General features: G+C 38.6%; 1 protein-coding gene across 14 annotated transcripts in view; it reads left to right on the top strand.

Moving 5' to 3' along the window:
• The window catches only part of ELAVL2 (ELAV like RNA binding protein 2), a 167,195-nt gene extending 157,718 nt beyond the window's left edge, over nt 1–9,477 (top strand). For 9 of the 14 annotated variants that reach the window (XM_073667128.1, XM_073667156.1, XM_073667067.1 and 6 more), the window contains one exon: nt 6,788–9,477. In XM_073667128.1, coding sequence (XP_073523229.1) covers nt 6,788–7,118 — 331 coding nt within the window. In that variant the 3' untranslated portion in view covers nt 7,119–9,477. The remainder of the gene's footprint in view (nt 1–6,787) is intronic. The other 5 variants (XM_073667102.1, XM_073667095.1, XM_073667177.1 and 2 more) reach the window with 4 other exon arrangements.
• Nucleotides 9,478–10,339: the final 862 nt, after the last annotated feature.

Raw genomic sequence — 10,339 nt, forward strand, 5'->3', positions numbered from 1 at the left:
TTGTGTTCAACACTAGTTGCCATATCGTCATCTTTTTCTTTTTTTTTTTTTTTTTACTTTTGAAAAAATCCCAACCCTAACATTAGCACAACCCTAACCCCAGCCCTAGCGTTTATTTTTTATGCCGTTCCTAGTGCGGCATAAGTGATTAGACGACCTTATTCTTTGGGTCGGTTCGACTACAGCGATACCAGAATCATATATGGTTTTTATGATTGACAGCTGTCACACACTAAAATACACATATTTTGTAAAATCTAGTTTTTGCAAAGCCATATTTTGAGAGCTATAATTTTTCCATATTTTGGCCGACAGTGTCATGTGATGGCTTTGTTTTTTGTGGGATGAGTTGACGTTTTTATTGGTGCCATTTTCAGGCATGTGACATTTTTTGATCGCTTTCTATTCCAGCTTTTGGGAGGCAGAATGAACAAAAACCAACAATTCAGGATTTTTTTTTTTTTAATTTTATTATTCTGCTCCGCGTGTGGTAAAATTGATAAGGTAGCTTTATTCTTCGGGTCAGTACGTTTACAGCGGCACCACATTTATATAGTTTTTCTATGTTTTGGTGCTTTTACACAATAAAAGCTATTTTATAGAAAAAGTTAATTTTTTTGCATCGCTTTATTCTGAGAGCTATAACTTTTTGATTTTTCGGATGATGGAGCTGTATGGCGGCTTGTTTTTTGCGGGACAAGATGACTTTTTCAGCGGTACCATTTTTATTTATATTCGTCTTTTTGATCGCGTGTTATTCCATTTCTTGTTTGGCGGTATGATAAATCATTGTATTTTTTTTTTTTTTGCTTCGTTTATTTTTATTTTTTTACCATGTTCACTGAAGGGGTTAACTAGTGAGACAATTTTATAGGTCAGGTCGTTACGGACACGGCGATACCAAATATGTGTACTTTTATTGTTTGTTTTTTTTTCATAATTGTTGATTGGTACATCATATTTTTATTTTTGTGGATTATTATTTTTTTTATATTTTTACAATTTTTTTTTTCTTTTCACTTTCTGACAGTTTATTTGTTTACTTTGTCCCACTATGGGACTTTCACTTTTTTCACTCTGATCGCCTGCAAAGCACAAGAATGGAGCACCATACCTGTGCTATGCAGGCTGTCAGCGCTGCACAGGGAGAAGGTAGTTTGGTCATGTACTGCGCATGACCAAAAAATCTTCCTGCTGTCTGGTGACCCGGATGTGGTCATGACGACATCAGGTCGTCATGGCAACATCCAGGAAGCCGCGGCAGACAGCGCTGGAGGCCGGTAGAGGAGGTGAGTATACCGATCACCTCCCCTTAGCCACTGCAATGCTGCGATCGACTTCGATCGCAGTATTGCGGGGTTTAATGTGCCGGGAGCGGTGTGGGACCGCTCCCTGCACATAGTACCGGGTGTCAGCTGTGACAATCAGCTGACACCCGGCGGCGATCGCGCCCGCACAGCCTGTGTGCGCGCCCGATTGCCATGGCGTACTAATACGGGTCAGGCTCTTAAAGCCCAGGGCACTGACGCGTATTAATACGTTATGGGCTTTAAAGGGGTTAAGGATATGTGCACACGGTGCGGATTTGCTGCGGTTTTCATGCTGCAGAATTTCTGCACCATTTCCGCACTGAATATGCAAATTAGGTTACTTGTGGTTTTTACATGCGGTTTTTATGTCTTCATGTGTAGAAATTAGAGAATAGGTTGTTTTTTTTTTAGACAAACTTTATTGATCATCATGTAGCATCTTTGTGTGCGTTTCCGCTACGAAAACGCACATGCTTTTTTTACGCATGCGGATTTTCCTCATCTAATGCAAGTCTATGGGGAAAATCCGCATGCGTTTCCTCAAGAGAAATAGACATGCTGCGGATCTGAAAAATGCACCTCATGTCAGTTTCCGCAGGTGATCTGCAGGTGCACAAAAACGCATAGTGGGCATGGGATTTCTAGAAATCCCATCCACTATGCTGTAACATCTGCCCGCTGCGGTTCTGACGCTGCATAAAAACACCACAGCAAATCCGCACTGTTTGCACATAACCTTAGAAGCCCTTCTACTCTGCACTCATTACCTGTATAAAAGACACCTTTCCACACATTCAATCACACTCCAACCTCTCCACCATGGCCAAGACCAAAAAAAACTGTCTAAGGACACCAGGGCCAAATTGTAGACCTGCACAAGGCTGGGATGGGCTACAGGACAATAGGCAATCAACTTGTTGAGAAGGCAACTGTTAGCACAATTATTAGATAATGGAGGAAAAACAAGATGACAGCCAAACTTCCTTGTCTGGGGCTCCATGCAGGATCTCATCTCATGGGGTAAGGGTGATTTTGAGAAATGTCAGGAATCATCCCTAAACTCCATGGGAGGACCTGGTCAATGACCTGAAGAGAGCTGATGTGTAGAGTAGGAGGGCTTCTTAAAGAAAAGCTAAAAGGTCTGAGAGCCAGCATTCTTGCTTGTTGAAACATGATCAAAAACTTATTTCATGAAATAAAATGCAATTTAATTATTTAAAAAATCATACAATGTGATTTTCTGGTTATTCTTTTTAGATTTTGTCTCTCACAGTTGAAGTATATCTACAATAAAAATTACAGACCTCTCCATTCTTTGTAGGTGGGAAAACTTGCAAAATCAGTAGTGTATCAAATAGTTATTTTACCCATTGTATATAGAAGCTATTCCAGACCATATTTGTGAGGATGGCTGAAGCTGATTACTGTTAGAGGACTGTGCTACACTGATTTATATCCACCTTCCTAACAATGCACAAATATGAGGAGTCGCACACAAACACTCCATGTATAGTGGATTTTCCAGAGCACAGACAGCTACATGAGGATCTGCAGCCAAGTCTCCTGCAAATTGTTAATTAATCGTTACATGTGTGGCCATTTATTACAGCATTTATTTACTTTAGTATATGCAGCAAGAATTTTACTCACCTGAGTGCTGATGTCCGCTTTCCTAAACTGTCAGGATCCGTTCCCAGGTCATCTTCTCTAACCTCTGTACAGAACAGACAGACTGCAGTGTGACACCCCTGAACAGTTACCTCACCCATTGGGGAGAGAATTTTATGAGCATTCTTGTTCCACCATTTTGCAAGCTTTTTTGTAAAAAAAAAAAAAAAAAAAGTCTTATAGTTCAAAAATACGATATTTTCTCTATATATGTTAAAGGGAACATGTCACCAGGTTTTTCCCCTATAATTTACGGCCACCACCTTTCAGCCCTGTGTTACAGCATGTCTCCAAGTCGCCCTGCAAAACAAAAAAAAGACCTTTTATTATACTGAACTACAGGGTGGTCTGGTCCGATGGGCATCTGATCTAGGTCTGGTGCCTTCTCGCGTCTTGCAATCACCGTCCTTCTCCATGTGGATGATGCATCCTATGTCATCCATAATGTTCCAAATTGCACTACTGCCCAGGCGTACTGCTCTCTGCCCTGCTGAGGGCAGAGCAAAGTACTGTAGTACGCATGCCTCAGCACTCTTTGGCCTTTCCCCGCTCATGAACTGTAGAACAATATTTTGCTCTGCCTTCAGCAGGGCAAAGAGAAGTAAGCCTGCGCAGGAGTGCAATTTGGAACAGTGTGGGTGACGTAGGACACGTCATCCACTCGAAGCAGCAGAGGAGGATGGCATCACAAGAAGAGAGGAGACTCCCATCAGATCGGGCTACCCCATAGAGGAGTATAATAAGGGTACCTGCCCACGATCTTGAGAAGCAGCGGTTTGGAAACCGCTGCGTTGTACAGTACAAGCACAGTGGATGGGATTTATAGAAATGCCCACTGTGCTTCTTTGCCGCTGCATAAACTCACTGGCAGCGCAGCTTTAAGAGCAGCAGCATGTCAGAAAAAAAACATTTCCACAATAGAATGGGTAGGATAAGTTAAATCCACATGGTTCAGTGAACACATGCGGATTTAACTGCTTTATTAGAACGCAGCACTTTGGACACAGCGAATATACACTGCGTCCAAAGCGCTGCTACTTCCTGATCGTGGCAATGTAGCCTAAAAGGTCTTTTTTGTTTTATGTTTTGTTTTGCAGGGCGGCCTGAAGACTTGTATACAGCATTCCAGAATGCTTCATCACAAAGCTGAAAGTTGGTGGCTATAGGTTATTTGGGAAATACCTGGTAACAAGTTCCCTTTAAAGAGGAATAGCCACACTTGCACAAAAATGTGCAACTTGTGATTTTTTTTGGATACTTTTTGAAAAGAAAGTAGTGGGGCCTCCAGTGGACTGAAAGGTTTACCATAATTTATTTACAGAACTTGGCCTTAATTTTTTTTCTTCTAATTCTTTACCAACTCATAGCTAAAATTGCTTTTCTGGTGCATGGACTGCCAAAAAATATGCCTGTTATTAGGAGGCATTCCCATTTGGCTCATTGTACTCCACAACACTTTCGGATGACACTGACCTTTTAATTCTTCAAAAATGTCCCCATTGTATTCTGGGTAGAATATTATAAAACCATATTTAACTTTACTATAGCTTGGCCATGGCCTTGTACTGTCAGTGATGTATTTATAATACTGTGTGATGCGAGTGGTGATTCTATGTATGTGTGTGTATATATGTGTGTGTGTGTGTGTATATATATATATATATATATATATATATATATATATATATATATATATATATTAGTACAGACCAAACGTTTGGACACACCTTCTCATTTAAAGATTTTTCTGTATTTTCATGACTATGAAAATTGTACATTCACACTGAAGGCATCAAAACTATGAATTAACACATATGGAATTATATACTTTACAAAAAAGTGTGAAACAACTGAAAATATGTCTTATATTCTAGGTTCTTCAAAGTAGCCACCTTTTGTTTTGATGACTGCTTTGCACACTCTTGGCATTCTCTTGATGAGCTTCAAGAGGTAGTCACTGGAAATGGTCTTCCAACAATCTTGAAAGAGTTCCCAGAGATGCTTAGCACCTGTTGGCCCTTTTGCCTTCACTCTGCGGTCCAGCTCACCCCAAACCATCTCGATTGGGTTCAGGTCTGGTGACTGTGGAGGCCAGGTCATCTGGCGTAGCACCCCATCACTCCTCTTCTTGGTCAAATAGCCCTTACACAGCCTGGAGGTGTGTTTGGGGTCATTGTCCTGTTGAAAAGTAAATGATGGTCCAACTACACGCAAACCGGATGGAATAGCATGCCGCTGCAAGATGCTGTGGTAGCCATGCTGGTTCAGTATGCCTTCAATTTTGAATAAATCCCCAACAGTGTCACCAGCAAAGCACCCCCACACCATCACACCTCCTCCTCCATGCTTCACGGTGGGAACCAGGCATGTAGAGTCCATCCGTTCACGTTTTCTGCATCGCACAAAGACACTGTGGTTGGAACCAAAGATCTCAAATTTGGACTCATCAGACCAAAGCACAGATTTCCACTGGTCTAATGTCCATTCCTTGTGTTCTTTAGCCCAAACAAGTCTCTTCTGCTTGTTGCCTGTCCTTAGCAGTGGTTTCCTAGCAGCTATTTTACCATGAAGGGCTGCTGCACAAAGTCGTCTCTTAACAGTTGTTGTAGAGATGTCTGCTGCTAGAACTCTGTGTGGCATTGACCTGGTCTCTAATCTGAGCTGCTGTTAACCTGCTATTTCTGAGGCTGGTGACTCGGATAAACTTATCCTCAGAAGCAGAGGTGACTCTTGGTCTTCCTTTCCTGGGGTGGTCCTCATGCGAGCCAGTTTCTTTGTAGTGCTTGATGGTTTTTGCAACTGCACTTGGGGACATTTTCAAAGTTTTCCCAATTTTTCGGACTGACTGACCTTCATTTCTTAAAGTAATGACGACCACTCGTTTTTCTTTACTTAGCTGCTTTTTTCTTGCCATAATACAAATTCTAACAGTCTATTCAGTAGGACTATCAGCTGTGTATCCACCTGACTTCTGCACAACACAACTGATGGTCCCAACCCCATTTATAAGGCAAGAAATCCCACTTATTAAACCTGACCGGGCACACCTGTGAAGTGAAAACCATTTCCGGTGACTACCTCTTGAAGCTCATCAAGAGAATGCCAAGAGTGTGCAAAGCAGTCATCAAAGCAAAGAGTGGCTACTTTGAAGAACCTAGAATATAAGACATATTTTCAGTTGTTTCACACTTTTTTGTTAAGTATATAATTCCACATGTGTTAATTCATAGTTTTGATGCCTTCAGTGTGAATGTACAATTTTCAAAGTCATGAAAATACAGAAAAATCTTTAAATGAGAAGGTGCGTCCAAACTTTTGGTCTGTACTGTGTGTGTGTGTGTATATATGTATGTGTGTGTGTGTGTGTGTGTGTGTCTGTGTGTGTATACACACACACACACACACACACACACACACACACACACACGTGTGTGTATATATATATATACACCAGAATTGCCTCTGTAAGCATGATAAATGTGAATGATATACAGATGAGAACTATTAATTTCTATTAATGCTCCACTGCCGTAAAATAATGAACTATAGTGTAAGGTCCCCAGTTATGAAAACTCTATAAACGATCACTTGTTTCCATCGGGCATACATTCACCCAATGTTTATTTTTAAGTTCTCTGTGCCATCATTTCTTCACTTGTGTATATAATGTGTTGTAATTTGCATGAGCAACAGTATATTGTTTTTTTTCTTGTTTGCATGTCTATAAAATGTGTTTTCGTTATGCTTCCGATTTATACAGGTTACCAGTAGGCATTGCTAACAGGTTACTTTTTGCTTCTATTTTTTAGTAGATTCTCGCCAGTGACAATCGATGGTATGACCAGTTTAGCTGGTATAAACTTCCCTGGGCATGCAGGCACTGGATGGTGCATATTTGTGTACAACTTGGCACCCGACGCAGATGAGAGCATCTTGTGGCAGATGTTTGGACCCTTTGGAGCGGTCACCAATGTTAAAGTAATCCGTGACTTCAACACAAACAAATGCAAGGGCTTTGGTTTTGTGACAATGACAAACTACGATGAGGCAGCAATGGCTATCGCCAGTCTTAATGGGTACCGCCTTGGTGACAGAGTTTTGCAGGTGTCTTTCAAAACCAGCAAATCGCACAAAGCTTAACAAGTTAACCTCACTCCTGTTAACACACACACAAGCATCAAAGGCAAGTTGAGAAACTTTCCACTTTGATAGTTCTTAATCTGTGTGGGGGTGAGGTAGGCAGAGTTATATATGGTTTAGCAAACTTAACATTTGTGAGATTTTGTTATTACTGGTCTATAAATTTCTTCTCTTATGTTTGAATATGGACGTTAGGTAACAGGGTTTTTACCTGTCCCATTGCATTCTAATGCCTTTAATTGGGGCTTTTTACTATTTTTGCAATGGGAAGAACGTTAATTTGTTTTTACCTTATTGTAATCCTGTGTTTTGAGGATAAAAAAAAAAGCTTTGTGTTCTTATGTTTTTTTTTTTTTCATTCTGTAATACATTTCTCAGTGTTAATGAAAAGTTATTTTATATAAAAAAAAAATTTCTTTGTAAAGTATAAAGCTTTATGTTGTAACGATTATTTTTGTTTAGGGGCAAGGGTGGCCTCAGTTCTAATAAAGCCTATTGTAAGATTACTGCAGACTTTTCATAAAGTAGTACCTTGCCAAAGAGATGATAACCTCTTTGATTTGGGTTTCAAATGAGAAAAAGCATCTATTTTTATAAAAAAGCAAAATAAAAAAATTTGAACAAACTTTTTACTGGTCCTGGAACAAACTATTTTGACTTGAATACTTTGCAAAATCTACTTCATATGAAAACCTTGTGAGCTTTTAAAACTTGCCAGGATATTTGTGTGTGTGATCAGTATTTTTGGAGAGATGGATACTGCCCTACTTCTGGTTGGGAATGAAAGTGACATAAAAGGGTGCATTTTTTTAATTCCCTTTTACTTTTTGTTAGCGTTTTTCTATTAAGGATCAAAAATTTCTCTTGCTTGGTTGTAGTAATGTACTTTTCCTGGTTATTGTAGAATTGCTCACATCAGTTTGTAATTTTCAAGCTAATAGAGAAAAAAAAAAATCTACATACAAATGAGCTGGTAAGAACAATTAAATAGTTGAAAGATTTTTGGGGAAAAAGAAATCTGTTCTTCCTAAAGCATTCCCTTCAGAAGGAGCTCATGGTGTTTAGTGATGTACTTGCAGTCTTGTTTGAATAATTTTAGTTTTTATTTCTACAATTTAAAACTTTGTGTAAGAAACGTTGGCATTGCCAACCTACAAAGTGGCACAATTTTGTCCTTTAAGAATTGTGATTCTGTTTAAAGCTAGCACCTGAGCTTTTATGTATTGTACATAGTATCCTATAATCATTTATGAGTAGAGGAAAAAGAAACCTAGCCGTGATGAGGTCTGCAGCTTTCTGGAGGATTGCTGGTAGATTGTACACATCTTTTTGCTGCTGGGTCTCAAACTTTTGATTATTTTGTTAGGCAAAGTGATATTAAGACCTTTTTGTATCTGTATTTTTAGTTGTGTATGTACCGTAACTATATTGTTACTTAAGCACCATAATTTTTATGTTGGTCCTGAGAACTTGAAGTTTTCATTTGTTACTCTTATTTGTATCCTATGGAGTCTGGATAAGTTTGTGTGCACATTTGTGATTCATTTATGTATATTGTATAAAAGTAGCTGAATTAATTTTGTATTTTCTTTGGAAAATCCAGTTCACATTATTCACAAACCACTTAAGATTTTGATGGTTGTTAAGTATGAAAGTAATAGTGGGGTTCTCAATTAAATGGATGGTTAGGTGCCTTCTACAGGTATTAAGTGAAGCTTTTTTCTTTCTCTTGTGGGTTTACTTTTTGCACAAATTTAACGGCTTCCTCTAAGGCCGAGCAATGTGTGCTTATGAATAACATTCATTTATATGACTTGCATCTGCAATTTATTTTTGTTCTGTTTTATATATGTTCTGTTTTTTATATTATTTATGGTAGTTCAGTACATATACTGTAAAGGTGTATGACAAAGTGTTAAGGCAAGTTTTCATGCTCCTTTTCAGGCTTCCTCCATCTTCTGTTATCGTTTCAGAGTTTGCTATAAACTATGGCATGGCCATTTTCACAGGTTCTTACAGCTGCTTTAAGAAAAATATTTGATATATTTATATACAGATCTATAAATACGTTTTGCAGTATTGGAATACATATTTCCAATCATACTATTAAAAGATATATCTAGCATTGGTAAACGAGCATGGAAATTAATCCTCACTTTGCAGTGTTTTTCAGAGCACTTGGTAAAATGTGAGACTGGTGTTTGCTTTGAACTTGTACTGTATGACCTTAACACATCTGTTAAATATAATATATATTCTGTTAAGTATTTAACAGGCTGTATGTGTTTTATTTTGTGTTTGAATCCTTTGTATTTTTTCTATGTTTAGTACATCAATAAACAAAGTTGAAGGGAAAATATACTTTGAGTTTTTTCTTTTGGTTTTAATCATTTTATGATTTAAAAAGTAAATGGTTCTTATGTGTTGACACAGTGTATTCCAGTGGTTGTAATGTTTTTCACACTGGTCAAAAAAGTCAAAGTAAAAACTATTCTCTGCAAATTGATCTACATTCACAGCTAATTGCACTAATGTAAAAGGGGACTTGAGAAAATAAATGATAAAATCTAAGTATATTTGGTATAGCCGCATCCGTAAAAGTCTGATCTATTAACTCCTTCACAACATCTGACGTACCTAAATATCATGGTCTGATAGGCGTCCCCAACTGATGACTTCTATGGAGTGTCATGGCAATCGTACAGTCATGGCCAAAAGTATTGAGAATGAGACAAATAGTAATTTTTCCAAAGTTTACTGCTTCATTTTTTGTAATGGCAATTTGCATAAACTCCTGAATGTCAAAGAGTGATCAGCTTAACAGCAATTACTGTACTTGCAAAGTCAATATTTGCCCAGAAAATGAACTTTAACCCCCAAAACACATTTCAACATCATTGCAGTCCTGCCTTAAAAGGAGCAGCTAACATCGTTTTAGTGATTGATCCATTAACACAGGTGTGGGTGTTGATGAGGACAGGGCTGGCGATCAATCAGTCATGATTAAGTAAGAATGACATCACTGGACACTTTAAAAGGAGGCTGGTTCTTGGTATCATTGTTTCTCTTCAGTTAACCATGGTTATCTCTAAAGAAACATGTGCAGCCATCATTGCACTGCACAAAAATGGCCTAACAGGGAAGAGTATCGCAGCTACAAAGATTGCACCTCAGTCAACAATCTATCGCATCATCAAGAGCTTCAAGGAGAGAGCTTCCAT

This window comes from Phyllobates terribilis, unplaced genomic scaffold, assembly GCF_046119375.1.
Source record: "Phyllobates terribilis strain yellow unplaced genomic scaffold, ASM4611937v1 Scaffold_1__5_contigs__length_1240528914, whole genome shotgun sequence".
Classification (NCBI taxonomy): Eukaryota; Metazoa; Chordata; class Amphibia; order Anura; family Dendrobatidae; genus Phyllobates; species Phyllobates terribilis.